At 41.6% G+C, this 18,870-nt stretch overlaps 1 protein-coding gene across 1 annotated transcript in view; it reads left to right on the plus strand.

Moving 5' to 3' along the window:
• The first annotated feature begins 3,553 nt into the window (after window positions 1-3,553).
• The window catches only part of LOC120538303, a 30,646-nt gene continuing 15,329 nt past the window's right edge, over window positions 3,554-18,870 (plus strand). Inside the window, exons 1-3 of the mRNA XM_039767765.1 lie at window positions 3,554-3,713; window positions 6,766-7,191; window positions 9,522-9,860. Coding sequence (XP_039623699.1) covers window positions 3,584-3,713; window positions 6,766-7,191; window positions 9,522-9,860 — 895 coding nt within the window. The 5' untranslated portion in view covers window positions 3,554-3,583. The remainder of the gene's footprint in view (window positions 3,714-6,765; window positions 7,192-9,521; window positions 9,861-18,870) is intronic.

The raw sequence follows: 18,870 nt of genomic DNA on the forward strand, positions 1-18,870 counted from the left end.
TTGGTTTTGCTAATGTTTAGTTGCAGACATTTCTCAAAGTTCTCCACCTGACTCCTCTCCTCTGTCTCATCCCCCTTTATCAATACCACCCATTAGTGCAGAATCATCTGAGAATTTCTGCAAGTGATGTGACCTTCTGTTATATTTGTAGTCAGAGGTTAACAGCATAAGGAGTAAAGCAGTCAGGCCTGTTCCTGGTGGTGCTCCAGTGTTGCTCACACAGTCCTTGAGTCTCACAAACTGGAGGTCTGCCTGACAGATGGTCCATCATCCAGGACCCCATAGGCTCATCCACCTGCAGACCTCTGAGTTTAAGTTTAGCAGGGATGGCAGGACAGTACTGAAGGTGCTGGAGAAATCAAAAAGCATCCTCCTCACAGTGCTGCCAGCTTTGTCCAGCCTTGTGGAGGAGACAGATAACTGCATCCTCCACTCTAATGTTCATCCGATGACAATATAAATACAAACAAATAGAAATATCAAACTGGGTGTTACGCATCTCTAGTGCCCCGACATTCATTGATTATAAAAACAGTATTTTATGATCCTATTTTTGTGGCAGAAGGTGACAAGCTGGCAAAGGGAAACAGCAGCCTGTTGGCCCAGTGAAATCACTCCACTCTTCTGTTTCACTATGGATGGCTGCCCACCCAGGGTTGGATCCTGCTGTTTGCTGCTGAGCTAAGCCACCCTGTGACAATTCAATGAATTAAGTAGACTTAATAACAGCTGCAATGATGGACGATACACTATTATTTAAAATGACAACTGCGTTTTGTCCTTGAGTAAACCCTGCAGTTTCAGTAAATGGGAAATATGCTTGAAATAAAAATATTGACCAAAAAAGGTTAAGGATTGTAGCTGTTGCTGAAGTCATTGAATATCACAAACAACTGAGTTAATAATCTTAAGAAGGGTAAAAAAGTAATAAATTAACAAACATCAGGCTCTTGACTGACAAGCTGTGTTTACATTTCATGTAAGTTATTAATATTTCTTCTCTTCAAGTGCCACCATACCATTTCCCCTTTTTGTTATTTTTGTTCCCTCACACTGTGTGGCTTTAACAAAATCTGGTTAAACTGTACATTTAGAAGAGCTACACTAGCAGGCCAAATCGTATTAAAATGACACAGTGAATTGTACATGTGCTGTAGTCATGGTGTGTGCAGGTCATACAAACCCCGAATGTAACGATCAGTCCAGCATATATAAAGAATCTTCAGAGATAGGCGGATAACTCCATTCATCTACTGTGCAGATGAGAAATGGCAGAAATGGCTTTATAAGACCATCAACTTGTATCACTAATACCACGGGAACTACTCCATTTCACTGCAGCCCCAAAGGGGGTTACCGTCATTGGATGATTGAAACCAGGAGCAGGGGCTGCTGGGGATGAAAAAAGGCCAGCGGGAAAGGTGAAAAGGGGGCCTTGGTGGAGCAACGAGAAATTAGTGTTTATGTGTAGCCTGTCTGACGTGTCTACTGAGAAGTCAATTGTGCCCTGTGGATGGTTTCCCTTTAGGATGAACAGACTGTCTGGTGCCTGCCTGTCGTGTGTACAGTGAGGGATTAGTTGGCTGGGTCTTCAAAGGCAGCACTCCTGCAAATCTCACCCCTCGCCGTTCGGGACTATTGGTAGGACTGTGTCATTCATTTATTATGGAAGCTGTTCCTGGGATTGTCATCTTCACACCAAACCATTTCATTCACTTGTGCTGTATTGGACTGTATAAGGACGTTGTTGTGAGTGTTTATTGTCGTCTTATATTTCTAGCACTGTAGGGGAAAGGGGAGGTTTGTCTGATTTTTGCTATTGGTATTGGATTTTCCATTTAAAATGTTAGTTATTCATTGGTTTGTTCCGTTTCACTTCCTGAGAGTGTGTGCAGGTCTGGCCAAGGCTGGGTTGTGGTATAGCAGGTCCGCGGCTCAAAATGAATGGCCAGTTTTTAAATAAATAATTGCTGTACTCGCAGCTTAAAGAAGTGGCGTGGTAATGTGGCTGGAGCGATTCCCGGGCACGATACAGTCTTAGGGGTTTCCACACTGAAGCTCACAGGTGAGAGATCACCCGTGTCCGTAATTGATGCCAGGAGCTGCTAATCGCCACACCTGTGTCACATCCCCATTATAAATAGGAGGAGTGCGAGTGCGGAGGGGAGGAGAAGGAGAAGAAGAAGGAAAAGGAAAAGGAGAAGTTGGAAGAGCGAAAAGAGTAGGCTCGCTGGTGGATGCAGGCGGCTTGGAGGAGAGCTCAATGGGGGCAGCAGAAAGCGGTCGCTCCAGCTGAGTGATCTCCAGGAGCTGGAGTGACCAAGAAGGTGGTTGGCTGGACACATAGCCAGAAATGGTCGCACACCCTAGTCGCTGGGGAACCTGAGTCTCAGTCCTGAGGAAACCGTACAAAGCCAAGGGACAGAAGGCTGCAGGGCCCATATGGGAAATACAGGAGAGCCGCCAGCTAAAAGAAGGCACCGGGCTTTATAAGGGAACTGCTTCCAGCCATTGTTTTAGTGTCATTTTAATCGATTTATTTATCTGGATTATTTTAACCTCCACTATTATTCAACCTGTTTTTATGGACTATTTATTGTGGACATTTTTGAAGCACTACACTTTGGCCACAGTTTTGGTTTTGTTTGTTTTGATCCTTTTTAATAAAAGCACTTTTGCACTTTTACACCATCCCCTTGCTCAGTTTGATTTGTCCCCATCAGACCAGCTCATGCGGTTACATTACCGATGGTGTTGGGTTCAAGAGGGTCCCAGAAGAGAGGTGGGAGCATGAAGCTGAACCCTCACCATCTCATGGTTACTGGAATCCCCATCTCAAAAAGAAATTCAACGATATGAATCTTATTGTACTGGACCGCTATACAAACTTGGTATTCATCTTCAAATGAGAAGAAAAAGAAGGGGTATGGATGTGTGCAGGATGTCCCATTTGATGGTCTCAAAGTCCCAGTAGTTTCCTCAATGGAATGCCCATTTGGCTAATGTGGGGTTCAACGTTCTCTTTCGTTGCTCACATGCTGAGGTGCAGGAAGTGGCCAACGGCTTTCAGACTGGTGAATCCTGGGGCATGAATACTCGGTCAGGGACCTCTCAGTAGAAGATCTTGGTGTTTTTTGTATGTGTAAGCAAAGAAAGCTTGATAAACCTCCATGAAACCCCTGGGTTTAGATTTGTTGATTTTTAGAAAGTGGGAGGGTGGAAGTCTACTAATAAATTAAAGAAGAGGTGACATTGGCCTACACTGATCAAACACCTAGAAAGAATTCCTTTTAATAAGGCGTTCTTATACTGAATGCAATGGCCAGAAGCAATTGAAAAGGTAAAATGTTTGGCCTGTAAGTCAAGGGACATTATGTTTAGATTGTCATCTATTAGACCACCACAGCCTGAGATCAGCAGAACGTCATTATGAGCTTGATGCCACTCCCTGAAGCACCCACTTGGTTTTTTTTTCAGCCTTTTCTAGTTTTTTGTTTTTTTATCATCACTGCATTGCACAAGACATTTTTTCTTTTTGTGGTGTTGACTTCCTCTTCGTAACTTTGAAAGAATACATTTTCCTATGTGGTTGTCTCAAGCATTCAGATATTTTCTTTACATTTCTTTGTTGTCTCTTCACCTGACCAGCTATGCCGAACCTCAGCATTGTGTTGACCTGCCTCATCTGCCTGCCGTTGGCCGTGTCTGTCAAGGTACCGTAAGTGAAAAACATCTGAGCGGTAACTGGTTGGTGTGGGATGAGAATGAGGGGGTGAGAGAAGGTGACGAAGAGAGCCGATGGTGACAGTGTGTGGCTGGACATGGCAGCTTGTCACCTCAGTGAAATCATCCATCATTCTGCTTTACTGGGATTTGTTACGGCCAACTCTGAATCCACTCGGAGCAGATGACTTAATTGAGTCGTGTCACCGTTACCTGTCTACTGTGATTAAGTCACTTGGGTTTGTGGGTGGCGGGCACGTTCAAGAATATGCTAGTTTGGGGTAGAGAGAGGGGAGAAGGACTTGAGTTTATCAAGGTGAGGTATGGACAGTTAGGGTTGGATGTTCTAGCGTTGGCTGTTTTTGTGGTTGTTACAAGAAAATGTAATTGTTCTTAACGTAGACACTCTGGTGGAAATTGGTTGTTTAACTATTTGAATTGTGGAGTGTGTCTGAATGTGTAAATTCTGTGGAGTTCGATAGCCAAGTTTGGGTTGTCCTCCTACCTTACTTCTGTTTTTGATTGTGATTATCTCCATTTTTATCGAGTATTTTTTTGGAAATAAATGGAGTTTTTTTCCTTAGGTTCTTTAGCTTTGTTTGTGTTATATTTATGTGTGTGTGTGTGTGTGTGTGTGTGTGTCTCTCTCTCTCATTTCCACAATAATAAAAAATAAAAAATGAGATCTCTTTCATCTCTTTTTGGTTTCTCCTCAACAACAATGAGATCAGAAAGGAATAAAAATGGAGACCTTGGCTTTCATCTCCTGCTTCTCAGATGTTTCTCCTGAATGCTTCACCCCGGTAGTCTCGCAAGCGTCTCCTGTTGAGCTTCAGAGGAGATCTCAATAAAGTCACCCAATGGGCTCTGATTCTCCATGTAGCATCTTGACATTTCTTGTTTGCAATTTGAAAGTATTTGCATTGTGTGCTCAGCAATATACAATGAAATGTATGTGTTATGTTTGCAGTATGTACATTTTACGACAGATGTGTTTTTGTTTGCCGTAAAGTCAGTGGTGTAGCTGGCTTGCTGAAGGCCCCTGTGCAGCGCCCTGAGGTGGACCCATCCTGTCTAGCAGAAGTGTTAGTAATTTATTCACAACTAAATCTTAGGGCCTACTCAATCAGATTACACGCTGGTGACAAAACTAACAATTAAACAATTCTTTATGATAATAATGTGTCATTTACATGTGATGTCTTTCAAAACGTCTTCTGTTTACATCCGCTATTGCTGGCAAAAGGTCACCAAATTTGGAAATGTGCACTTCTCTGTAAGGCAGACTAGGACATGTTGTGTCTCTGATTAGGCTCTGAGCCTCCAAACTCCCAAAGTCTAAATTCATGTAAACTGCAGGCCTGACAATACGTAATATCATCATGGATTGGATTGGACTTGCCTGGTGATGGTGCAAACATGTCACTTCTTTCTTCTTATTTTTGCTGCTCCAGTTAGGGGTTTCCACAGTGGATCATGTTCTTCCATATCTTTCTATCCTCGTCATCTTGTTCTGTTAAATCAATCACCTGCATGTCCTCTCTCACCACATCCATAAACCTTCTCTTGGGTCTTCCTCTTCTCCTTTATCCTAGCTGCTCTATCCTTAGCACCGTTCTCCCAATTTACTCAGCATCTCTCCTCTGCACATGTCCAAACCAACGCAATCTCACCTCTCTGACTTTTTCTCCCAACCATCCCACCTGAACTGACCCTCTAATGTCCTCATTTCTAATCCTGTCCATCCTCATCACACCCAATGCAAATCTTAACATCTTTAGCTCTGCCACCTCCAGCTCTGTCTCCTGTGCCACAGTCTCCAGCCCATATAACACAGCTGGTCTCACAACCGTCCTGTAGACCTTCCCTTTCACTCTTGTTAATACCCGTCTGTCACAAATCACTCCTGATACTCTTCGCTACCCATTCCACCCTGACTGCACTCTCTCCTTCGCCTTTTCCACAATCCCCATTACTCTGTCATCACAAGTGAGTAAGTGTGCAAAATTTCAAGTCATTTGGACAAAAGGAAGTGGGTTAAATATCGATGACAAGATTTGTACCAGACAACAAACAGGTGAAGTTAACAGAAGCGTGGTAATAATAAATAAAATAATTAATAAAAATAAATAAATGAGAGGGGAATTGGAGGGAGTTTAATCTTATTTTGGTCCACAAAACACACAGATAATGTCCTCAGAGAAAGAAGCTTTAGAGTGCAATTCAAATTATCATTGGATGAATGAACGCACTAAGAAGCGAAATAGCCACAAGTTTCATTATCAGCAAGGACTGTCTTCTAATTAGGAAACTGGCTGGAAGGAAAAGATGCAGCCACTGTGGCCCTCCAGGACCGTAATTGAGGACCCCTGGGCTAGAGGGTTAGTTTTGTCAGGATTGGGGTTGTCAGAAATAAACGCCTTTCTGAGACTCTCTCGTATTATACACAACACTAGTCAGTTTATCAAAAGTCATTTTTAGACACAATACTGAAAGGCGATTGGTATTAGAAAGGCTAACTTTCAAAAAACGTTTCACAAAAGACTGACAGTTCAAGTCATCAACAGTCTGCTGTCATTGCTGTTGTTCATCTTAAGAGTGATAATCGTGTGGGCAGTTGGATTAAGGGAACAACTCAGACTGGGCATTGGTCAGAATATAAAAATGGATAAAATTAGTAAATGGCATTGTTTAAATATGTCGAAGAGTCATTCCTGAGTGTTTGTCTGTTAGTCAGCCATGCGCCTTTTGTACAATTACACACTTTAAATGATTTCAATTTTCCGTCAGTTTTGGAATTTGCTAAATTCTGCTTTTTATCTCCAACCTGGTGTTGTGTTTCTCCTGACAATTCCAGGTTTCAGTGTCTCTCAGCCTCAGAGTCGAGTGGAAGGAGAGGAGAGAAGTGACGTCACTTTAATATGTCTCGTGTCCAGTGACGAAAAACAAAAAGAACGGAAACACTTCAGAAAGTGTTGAAAACTCTGTTGTATTTTATACAAATGTCCCTTGTTTAACTTTTATTTCTTTTCCATTGTACAGGAGTCACTGTCTCTCAGCCACAGGGTTCGGTGGAAGCCAGAGAGGGGAATACAGTCACTTTAATCTGTGTCATGTCAAGTGACACTCCACTGGGACCAGTGAGATGGTACAAAGGATATGGCAGCGAGCGCACACACTTCTACTCAGTAGTCCCCAAAGAAGGAGATAAGAATGACCCTCGAGTGACCTGGACAGTGGAGAACACGACAGTCAACTTTAGCATCACAATAAGAGACGTCAGAGTCAGCGACACGGGAGAGTATTACTGTGAGAAATACACAATGGCAGATTGGGACAAACCAAATGCCTCACCATTCGCTTCAGGACTGGGGGTCAGCCTGACTGTGATAGGTGGGCAACATTCGGTAACCTTTTTTGTTTTTATGTGCTACTTAATATTTCTCATTGACCAGAATTTGTGTGCTTTTTGAAATTCATTTACGAAAAGCACTTAGATCAATACACTTGTGATTTATTTGTTTCCTCTCTAGCGTGCTTGTAATAAAAATGACCAGGGTATCTCAAATATTAAAGGGTCATTAGTGGGGGAGACATTTCAAACAAATAAAAAAAAAGACTTGAGAGCAACGGTGACCTTCATTCTGCTTCTGTTGCTGTCTTTCATTTTTCAGCACTACTGGTGGTTTGTGCAGGATTTGAGGGTTTGCTAGCAGTAAACTTAAATGAAAGCTGCAAGCAGCAAAATAAAGACACACTGAACTTGTGCTGCTTTTCTGTGTTGCCGCCCTCAGTTGAATGGGGAATAAGTGCGGCGACTGAGGACACAGTCCAGTCAGAACGGCGCTCCCCATTTCACATTGATCCTCCACGATTAACCACTTTACAGATGTTTTGTAGGCATTTTGTGATGGTTCAGCTCGGCTCCATGCTCCCTTGTCACTTCCTGAGCAAATGATGACGTAAACATCCAGCAAGGGGTTGGTGTAAAAAATGTCAAGGGCTTTAATTTTAAATTCCAAACAAATAAGCATTGTTCAGTAGTTTGGTGCACAAAATCATTTAATAAATCTTCTTCTTCTTCTTTTGGCTGCTCTTGTTAGGGGTTGCTCAGCAGATCATCTGTTTCAATATCTTTTCTGTCCTCGTCATCTTGTTCTGTCACCCCCATCACCTGCATGTCCTCTCTCACCACATCCATAAACCTTCTCTTTGGTCTTCCTCTTCTCCTCTACCCTACCAGCTCTGTTCTTATCACCCTTCACCCATTATACCCAGCTTCTCTCCTCTGCACATGTCCAATCCAACTTAATCTCGCCTCTCTGACTTTGTCTCCCAATCGTCCCAACCAATGAAAATCTTAGCATTTTTATCTCTGACACCTGCAGCTCTGTCTTCTGCTTTCTGTTCAGTGTCACCGTCTCAAGCCCATATAACACAGCTGGTCTCACTACCGTCCTGTAGACCTTCCCTGTCACTCTTGCTGAAACCCTTCTGTCAAAAATCACTCCCGACACTCTTCTCCACCCATTTCAACCTGCCTGCACTCTCTTCTTTACTTCTCTTCCACAATCCCCATTACTCTGTACTGTTGATCCCAAGTATTTAAACTCATCCACCTTCGCTAACTCTACTCCCTTCATCCTCACCATTCCACTGACCTCCCTCTCATTTACACACATGTATTCTGTTCTGTTCCTACTGACCTTCATTCTTCTCCTCTCTAGAGCAGATCTCCACCTCTTTAGGTTCTCCTCAATCTTCTTGATACTATCGCTACAGATTACAATGTCATCAGCAAACATCACAGTCCACGGGGACTCCTGTCTAATCTCGTCTGTCAGCCTGTCCATCACCACTGCAAATAAGAAAGGGCCCAGAGCCAATCCCTGATGTAATCCCACCTCCGTCACTCCTACCGCAGACCTCACCATGGTCACACTTCCCTCGTACATATCCTGTACAACTCTTACATACTTCTCTGCCACTCCCGGCTTCCTCATACAATACCACAGCTCCTCTTGAGGCCCCCTGTCATATGCTTTCTGCAGGTCCACAAAGATGCAATACAACTGATTCTGACCTTCTCTATACTTGTCCACCCTCAGAAATCATTTAAATAAATAATCCAATAAAATCAAAGTGATTGTCGAGGTCAAAATATTCCAAATAAATAACTATTACATTTTCGAAAATGAGGTTAAAATCCAGAGATAGTCGTTTTTCTAGAAGTATGAGCCCCACTGCTTCCTTCTAAAGCCAATGTCTCCCTGGCTTACCCTCTTTGGATCTCGCAGCATGAGGAGACATTCCACTAACAGGTGCATTCCCTTTGATTCCCGGCTCAAGTTCCCATTACCAGGACACAGTTAGAAGCGTATTATGGAATAAATTTGCCCAAATGTGAAAAAGATTTTTCTTCATGCAAAGAACAACAGACAAATGGAATAAATTATCAAGTAGTGTGGAGATGAGATCACAACTTGATGTTACTTTGGATAATCTAGGAGGATAGGAAGGACGAGCTTGTTGGGCTGAAAGGCCTGTTCTAACGTTCTGATAAGTTGAAAAAGACTGAGCACTGACCAAAAGATTAAAATGAATGAAAAATGAATACATATCATCTTGAATAAATAATGATGATTCCTTGTTACCTGAACTATTTTTAGTCAGAATCACTCCCTCTTTGGTTGATCTCCTCTTGCATCAGAAAATGTTTGGATCTACTCCAAGCTAGTTTTTATTATTTTAGCTCTTCGTCCAAGTTACAGTAGCTTCATCTTCTCCTGGTGTTACAGGGTTCAGCGTCTTTCAGCCTCAGGGTCACATTGAGAAGATGGAGGGAAGTGACGTCACTTTAATCTGCCACATGTCAAGTGGGACTGTGCTGGGACCGGTGAGATGGTACAGAGGTGCTGGCAGCAAGCACACACACTTCTACTCAGGAGCCCCTAAATATGGAGATGCAAATGACCCTCGAGTGACCTGGACAGTGGAGAACCCAATAGTCAACTTCAGCATCACAATAAGAGACCTCAGAGTCAGCGACATGGGAGAGTATTACTGTGAGAAATACACAAAGGGAGATGAGAACAAACCGTACGCCTCAGGACCAGGGGTCACCTTGACTGTGAGAGGTGGGCAACATTCTTAATTTTATTGTTTTTATTATTATTTTTTGCATCTTAATTAGAAACCAAAATGTTTTTTGAGCAAAAAATGACTCTTGAATGAACGCACATTTCTATTAAGGTTGGGATTGCCATATAGGAAAGAGAAAAACAAAAAACAATTCCTGTTAGTAGTGGAAACCTTCATTGCATTCGTCCTCATCCAACATCCAAATAAGTAACTCGTCTAGCTCTGTAGCCGCTTGTTGTGTCTCATGTCTGAGGCTCCAAACTCTTAGTGGTGTTGGACATTAAAGAAAATTGGGAAATGAGGATTTCATATGAAGTTCATTGACACTACGAAGGCACTTCAGAACTGGCACTTGTGTCCTCTGACCCTTAATTTTATTTTTGTGTAACGCTCTCCACTGAGTGCAGGCGCAGACTGCAGTGACAAGTTCATAGAAACTCACACGTGAAGGGCTGCCAACTCTCCTTCTCTGGAAATGAGGACATTTGGGTTGAAAAATGAGGACTCTAGAGGACGCCTTTCCCTTTGATGCCACAATACACCTTTATACTCTCTTATTTATTTATTTTTTTAAAATTATATAAACCTGGGCAGCATGGTGGCACAGTGGGTTGTTCTGCTGACTCACAGGTAGGAGGCCTGGGTTCGCTTACTGGGTCCTCCCTGAGTAGTGTTTGCATGTTCTTCCCGTGTCTGCGTGGGTTTCCTCCAACAGTCCAAAGACATGCAGGTTAGGTGCATTGGCAATCCGAAATTGTGCTTGGTGTGTGCCCTGTGTTGGCTGGGATTGACTCCAGCAGACCCCCGTGACCCTGTAGTTAGGATATAGTGGGTTGGATAATGGATGAATGGATATAAATCTTTAGTCGCAGTTTATCCCTATAATTATGATATGATGGCCACAATCACAGTGACTGGCAAACTAATAACCCATTACATATTTTGAATACGTCAAGCCTCTTAAATTAACAGACTTCATTCCTTCTATTCTTATTGGGACAGCTTAACTGTCGTAAACCTGTAAAAAATGATGCCCATGTAAATTCACTTCTAGGAAAATATAAATTATTTTACTCTTTTCAATTTATTTGCATTTATCTACATTCTTGTATATTTTTCCTATTAATCTGTTTTTCTTAGTAAATCTGGGTTTTTAAATACGAATAGAAATCTTTACATAGCCTGCGACTGAAATTGAATCTTGGGATCACTGGCCCTTTACTTGAGTCTGTTCTGCCCTTTTGATAAAAAGCAGTAGCCTCGGAACTTGTGCTTTCTTTTCAGCATAATGGATATTCCTGAATTTATGTAAATGGAAGAATTACAGAAACATTATTCAATTATTTGAAGAAGTGACGTATTACTTGATAACTAAAAAGATATTGCATATGACAGAATAAATGTGTGATTTTTTAATTAACTGAAACTCTATTAGTGGACTCATTCATTTAAAATTATAAATCCATTTTGGAACAACGGGTGCTAATAATCATATTTACCATTAAAATATTACAAAGCAGTACTTACTTGCACTTAAATACGACGGACTGTACCTGGATGTGTGAAATTTCTTGTTTAACCGAGCTGCTGAAAGAAGAATTGAAAATAAGATCTCTGATAGAAAACGTGAAATTGCGATTTTGATTTTAAATAAATTCACTTAGTTACGGTCTATTACGATTACAAATTGTTAAGGAAAGGAACAACATTTATAATGAACTGTCTACTCACCGAGAAGATAAAGCTGAATTCAACAGATGAAGTGAGAAAGCCAAGTTGGACAGACAAAAGCCAAGAACTCGAAGGGTTGTTTCTATTCTCGTCAATATCTGCGTTGTTTACTACCGGAACAGAAGTGAAGACTCTGGGGAAAAAAAGAGTGCGTACTACTTCAGCAAATGCTGATTGGTGTACAAATTCTACCAATGATAAGGAGATTTTCACATTTTAAGTGCCACAATTCTGGACATTTTCAGAATTTTATAAATTCCTCCTGGACAATCCATGGCACGTAAAAATTGAGGACATCCATCCATCCATTTTCCAACCCGCTAATATTTCCAGAAAAATGAGGACTTTGACAGCCCTATGCAAATATATAAGGTGTGATCAATGTTGTTGATTCAGCACACCATCCAAGAGCAACGCAAAACAATTCAATGGAGGTTCTGAATGTCCATCCTAGAGCCGAGTTTGTGACGAGGTTCAACTCGCTTGATATGGTCAGTCGTTTGTGAGCCACTGTTGAGTTCAAGGGTGTTTTTCAAGTTTGTTGTTAATAACGGATATCGAGCAACGCACTAACATGAAACTTTATTTCAAATCGCAAAAAGCTCATCAGCTGTTAAAATCGGTTTATGGAGACCCTGCACCGACAATTAAGACTGTTTACAAGTGGTTTGATCGATTTCGTCATGGATCGGACTCGGTTGAAGACGAGAAAAGATCAGGATGTCCTTCAACATCAACAACTGAGGAAAATGTTGAAATGGTTTCATTCTTCATCATGACAACGCTCCTTGTTACACATCCCTTCTTGTACAGCAATTTCTGTCAAATAAAAACATTACCCCATGTCCGGATCTGGCACCGTGTGACTTCTGGCTGTTCCCTAAATTGAAAATGACCATGAAAGGTAAACGATTTCAATCCATTGAGGACAACCGGGGCAACCACAACAGCCCAACTAAAGACAATCTCAAAAGAAAACTTCCAGAACTGCTTCGCTAAGGGGCAGGTGCGTTGGGATAAGTGCGTTCATAGTGGAGGAGAGTATTTTGAGGGTGACTAGTAGTTGCAAATCTTTCATTGCTTTTTTAAAACATTCATTTTCTGATCACACCTCGTAAACTTTACAAATTACTGATTACAAAATGAGTACACATAAAGACCCTTCTGTTCCTGTGTAATGTCAATTACTACCAATTGATCTGTACTCAACAAAATACTCAATTTTAGGTCTGTCTGTATATAATGCTGTGTGCCTGTCTGTCTGTCTGCAAATGTAAAGCAAATCAGCCCCCATTGACTGACTTTCTTGAAATGTGGATACTTGTAGGAGTGGACCACCTTTACATCCACTCCCTGCATAGTGACCAGGCGTAGAGGCTCTTTGGTGTGGTGATAGTCAATAAGCAGTTCTTCGGTTTTGCTGATGTTAAGATGAAGACAATTCTCTTTGCACAAAGAAGCTAAGTCCTCCACTTGACTCCTCTCCTCTGTCTCATCTCCCTTATTGATAACCTCCATAAGTGCAGAATCACATGAGAATTTTTGTAAGTGTCATGACCTGGTGTTAAATATTTATAGTATGTGGTTCACAGAATGAAGACAAAAGCAGACAGGCTTGTTCTTGTGGTGCTTCGGTGTTACTCAGACAGTCTTTGAGTCTCACACTCTGTGGCCTGCCTGACAGACTGCCCACCATCCAGGATGCCACAGACTCATCCACCTGCATACCACTGAGTTTACCCCTTAACAGGGATGTCTGGTATTGTAGGCACTGGAGGAATCAAAAAAACACCATCATATCAGTCCTTCCAGCTTTGTCCAGCCTGGTGGAGCAGACAGATAATTGCATCTTCTACTCTAATGTTTGTTTGACAGGCAAAATGGAGTAGGTCCAGGTGGTCTACCACAAGAGGACTTGTATAGTCCAGGACCAGCCTCTCAGAGGTCTTCATGATGTGAGACATAGGTGTCACTGGCCTTCTTTGGAATAGGAGCAATGCAGGGTGTTTTCCACAGTCACAGTACTTTCTGAAGCCTAGAGGGGACAGACTGGACAGATGACAGAGGTCACCATCAGGTTCGCCAGCACAGGCCTTAAGAACTCAAGGACTGACTCCCATTTGGTCCCACAGCATTTCCAGCTTCATCTGTTCTGCTCCTCACTTAGTCAACAGTTATGGACAGTCCACACTGATGGTTAGAGCTGAACTTGTCACTGACCATTCCAGTTGACATGGTAAGAGTTGTGTAGTTGGGATGATGTAGGTGCACTGGTCATTGGAAGAAGGTGGCAGTAGGAGGGGGAATCTAGTAAAAAGTTGTTTTAGGGCATTAGCTTTGTCCAAGTCCCTTTTTAGCACCTGAACCCTGGATTGCTTAAGCCTACTAATTATGCCCAGTCCATTCCATACATCCATACTCTGGAAAAAAAACACAAGTAGAGAAAAATGCGTAAAGAAGTCTTCAGAGACCAGAATTCCTTGTTATGTATCATCAAAAAACCCTTGAAACCCTCTCTAAAAATTTAAAGGGGTGTTTTACATTTTGCAATTGTAAAATTGCCAGTGAAATTAATTTTAGTGTCAGTTCCACAGAAGTGAATGTGCATCGAAGGGTTTCCTGGTGTGAATACTCGCATCACCCTTCATTGTGTCCCCAGAGTAAATGTTGATACTCTATGGACAACCAATGACCCTTTGGATTAAAACGTACAGAATATCACAGACAATCATTCTTCTAAAACAATATGCTTTTTAAATCCAGAAGGAATACACATGACCAAGGCATAACATCTTTATGAAAAGTCCCTGATAATGTCTTATGTGTCCATCCAGTAATGTCCAGAAATCTTACACAACAAAAAAAAAACTCAACTCCCACAGCCGAAAAAGTCACAACACAACATCTCATACACCGGTGGTGAAGCTATAAATATACAGTATCTCAAAACACTTCCACAGCCCCAGCCCTGCCTTTGTGGGGGGTGTATGTTCTCCCAGTGTTCATTTGGGTGCTCCCAAGATTCTCCAGATTTATCCCAAAAATATGCAAATTAGGTCAGCTGGCTTGGTGTGTGTCCGAGTGTTCCCTGTGATGGACTGCTGCCCTGACTAAGGCTTTATTTTCTACTTTGATCCCAATGCTACTTAACATGCAAATCATTTTTGTTTTCTATCTATCTAATCCTGCCGACTACACTAAATTAAAATACAAAGCCATTTGGGACAATTTCATGCCCCCAACTTTGTGGGAACAGTTTGTGGATGGCAACATGACTGCACACGTACCAGTCCACAAAGTAAGATCTATAAGGAAATGGATGAGGGAGTTTGGTGTTGCTGCATTGAGCTTTGAATCTCCTTTGAAGAGCGACAGACAGCATGGGATCCTCAAAGCAACTCTCAAAATATCTGAAAACAAAGATTCTTCAGTATCCTGGTATAAGGGAAGGCTACAAAAAGCCATCTCAGAGGTTTTTACAGTCAGTTTCAACTGTAAGGCATGGAATCAGGAAATGGAAGGCCACAGGCACAGTTGCTGTTAAACCCAGCAGGTCTGGCAGGCCAAGAAAAATACAGGAGCGGCATATGTGCAGGATTGTGAGAATGGGTACAGACAACCCACAGATCACCACCAAAGACCTGCAAGAACATCTTGCTGCAGATGGTGTATCTGTACATCGTTCTAAAATTCAGCACAATTTGCACAAAGAACATCTGTATGGCAGGGTGATGAGAAAGAAGCCCTTTTTGCACTTACACCACAAACAGAGTCGCTTGTTGTTTGCAGGTGCTCTTTTAGACAAGCCAGATTCATTTTGGAATAAAGTGCTTTGGACTGATGAGACAAAAAATGAGTTATTTGGTCACAACAAAAAGCATTTTGCATGGTGGAAGAAGAACACTGCAGTCCTAGACAAACACCTGCTACCTACTGTCAAATGTGGTGGAGGTCCCATCATGCTGTGGGGCTGTGTGGCTAGTTCACGGACTGGGGCCCTTGTTAAAGTCGAGGGTCAGATGAATTCAACCCAATATTAACCAATTCTTCAGGATAATTTTCAAGCATCAGTCACAAAGTTGAAGTTACGCAGGGTCTGGATATTCCAACAAGACAATATCCCGAAACACAGTTGGAAATCTACAAAGGCATTCATGCAGAGGGAGAAGAACAATGTTCTGGAATGGCCGTCACAGTTCCCTGACTTGAATATCATCGAAAATCTATGGGATGATTTGAAGCAGGCTGTCCATCAAATTGAACTGAACTGGAGTGATTTTGTATGGAAGAATAGTCAAAAATACCTCCATCCAGAATCCTGACACTCATCACAGGCTATAGGAGGACAGCGTCGAGAGGCTCAAAGAAGCAAAAGGAGGCTCAGCTAAGTATTGATGTCATATCTTTGTTGGGTATCCAAATTATTGCACCTGACTAATTTTGTCATGATGCATACTGTATATTTTCAGTTAATCCAATAAACCTAATATCACTGCTGAAATCCTACTGTTTCTATAAGGCATATCATCTATTAAAAGGAAGATGTTACTTTGAAAGCTCAGCCAAATATATAGATAAACAAAAATCCAAAGAATTAAGAGGGGTTCCCAAACTTTTTCATATGACTGTACAATTGTAGTCACACTTGAATAGTAGGACTTGGTGTTAGGCAATTATTTGAACAAAAGAAATGTAAAAGTTAGAGTATACGAACTGCAACAAAGAACAACAAATTGTTAACTGTCTTTTGTCACTCACTCCTGATGACAGGCAAGAAGCAGGAGTGGCAGGCACTAAACGAAGACGCTCCCTTCTCTGGTCTTCAAGACAAAGAACATCTGTCTCTGCAAACATTTCTTTACTCATCCAGTTTTTTTTTTAATATTTTGAAATAAACTCAGATTCTGAAGCTATTTTGTGTTGCTTGTCCCTTGGGGTTGGATGCAGGTTAACCAGAGCTCACAAATTACACAGTGTGTTTTTCAAACCAAATTCTCAGTTTTGACCCCTTTTTTCCTCGTGTCCCCTTTTATCTAAAGTTGTTCCTCCTAAGGAATTCTAGGAGACACATCTGTGCTATAAGAAATTAGAAGCTCACAAGCCATCAATGACATTTTCCTATGGGAGACGGTGACACAGGCTGACAACAGTGCTATAAGAAATTAGAAGCTCATCAAAACCTAAATGAATCGAGGGGTTTGTGTCAGAATAGTGTGGCAGGTGCAGAAATGACAGTTCACAAAATGGAAAATTTAGGGCACCAACCGGACTGTCTCATTTAATGTCCAAAAATATAAATATAAAATATCAGGGAGGAAAAATAAATCACAGTAATCATCAGCTGGTTAGACACAAGTTAGGTGAGCCTTCAGAGGAGCTCCACCCGGCAGGTAACTCTTGTAAAAAATGATGCATCCTTTCTGGGAAGCCTGGGCTTTTCTTAGAACTTTAGAACAATCGAGACGACAGCAGGCCATTCAGCCCAACAAAGCTCACCAGTCCTGTCCACTTAATTCCTACAAAAAAACACCAGCTCGAGTTTTGAAAGTCCCTAAAGTCTTACTGTCTAGCACTCTACTTGGTCGCTTATTCCAAGTGTCTATCATTATTTGTGTAAAGAGAAACTTGATAATGTTTGTGTGAAATTTACCCTTAACAAGTTTCTAACTGTGTCCACGTGTTCTTGATGAACTCATTTTAAAGTCACCATCTCGATCCACTGGACTAATTACCTTCATAATTTTAAACACTTCAATCATGTCACCTCTTGTTCTTCTTTTGCTTAAACTGTAAAGGCTCAGCTCTTATAAATCTTTTCCTCATCACTCACCACCTTTAGCTCTTAATCAGCCTAGTTGCTCTTCTCTGAACCTTTTCTAGTGCTGCTATGTCCTTTTTGTAGCCTGGAGACCAAAACTGCACACAGGACTCCAGATGAGGCCTCATCAGTGTGTTATAAAGCTTGAGCAGAACCTCCTGTTACTTGTACTCCACACATAAAGGCGCTATATAACCTGATATTCTGTTAGCCTTCTTAATGGATTCTGAACACCATCTGGGAAGTCGATAGCTCAGAGTCCACTATGACTCCTAAATCCTTCTCATAAGCTGGACTCTCAATTTTCAGACCTGTATTGGTAGAGTACTATTTTTCTCTACTTTCCCCTTTTGTATTATTAATATGTAGCCTTTGTCAGAATGCCTCAAATCTCACAGACTTACCACTGTTTATAACGTATTGTACTTTATAACTTCTCCCCACCTTCCCTTCTACATTTATAACCTCAGGCAATAAGGTGTAGTAAAAGACAAGCAGGAGTTAAGTTACAATTTAGATAATGTATTATTGATAATATTCATTAATAATAACAATATCCACCCATCCATCCATTATCCAACCTGCTATATCCTAACTACAGGGTCATAGGGGTCTGCTGGAGCCAATACCAGCCAACACAGGGTGTAAGGCAGGAAACAAAACCCGGGGCAGGGCGCTAGCCCACCGCAGGGCGATAATCACAATATGCAAAGTACATTTAGAATATTTGCAACCATACAACCTGATAAATGTTGATGTGTAGTTTCAGGCGGCACACAGACTTGTTAGTTACTGTAAATGTCTCTAGTTAAGTCCTCATTTTGTGGTCAGCTTTCTTCAGAACAGGCCACATGCCTGTCTCAATATGGCTGCCGAGCTGTGCTCTTCATTGTGTTGTCCTTCTCCATTCGTGGTGTGTGAGATGGTCATTCATCAGTTTGGTAAGAGAGAGAGAGGGTGAGATAAAGCAAGCAAATTTATAGGTTTTCTGCCCAACCCCTACAGCCAGTAGGGCGTCATGCTACTTAATGGCTTCTGATACAAGCCAATACCAAACAGCCATACTTCAGACAAATGGAGGGACAGAACACCTTCACACCTGCCATCCTCCAAACCAGGTGTTAAGGTAAAGCTTGGCAGCCTGGCTTTCCTGGGGGGTTGACTGGGAGTCCTGCAGAGAAATATTAGTCAAACGTGTCTGAGGCACTTCACCTCAACCCTGTCGTAAAATTACAAAGAGACTCAGTTTTAAAAGAGGGGAAAGGGGTTCTTAAACCATCAAACCATTGCTGTTATTATCAACAATGTAACACTAATATTACATTGCTTTGTCTAAGTTACAAATAAAGACATACAGTACATAATATTTATCAACTTGTATACAACATTTTACATCACAACACTATGTGTAATTCATTACTGACATTAAATTTCATCGTCCACAGATCTGTTCAAGC

This window comes from Polypterus senegalus, chromosome 10 (genome assembly GCF_016835505.1).
Source record: "Polypterus senegalus isolate Bchr_013 chromosome 10, ASM1683550v1, whole genome shotgun sequence".
Taxonomy (NCBI): domain Eukaryota; kingdom Metazoa; phylum Chordata; class Cladistia; order Polypteriformes; family Polypteridae; genus Polypterus; species Polypterus senegalus.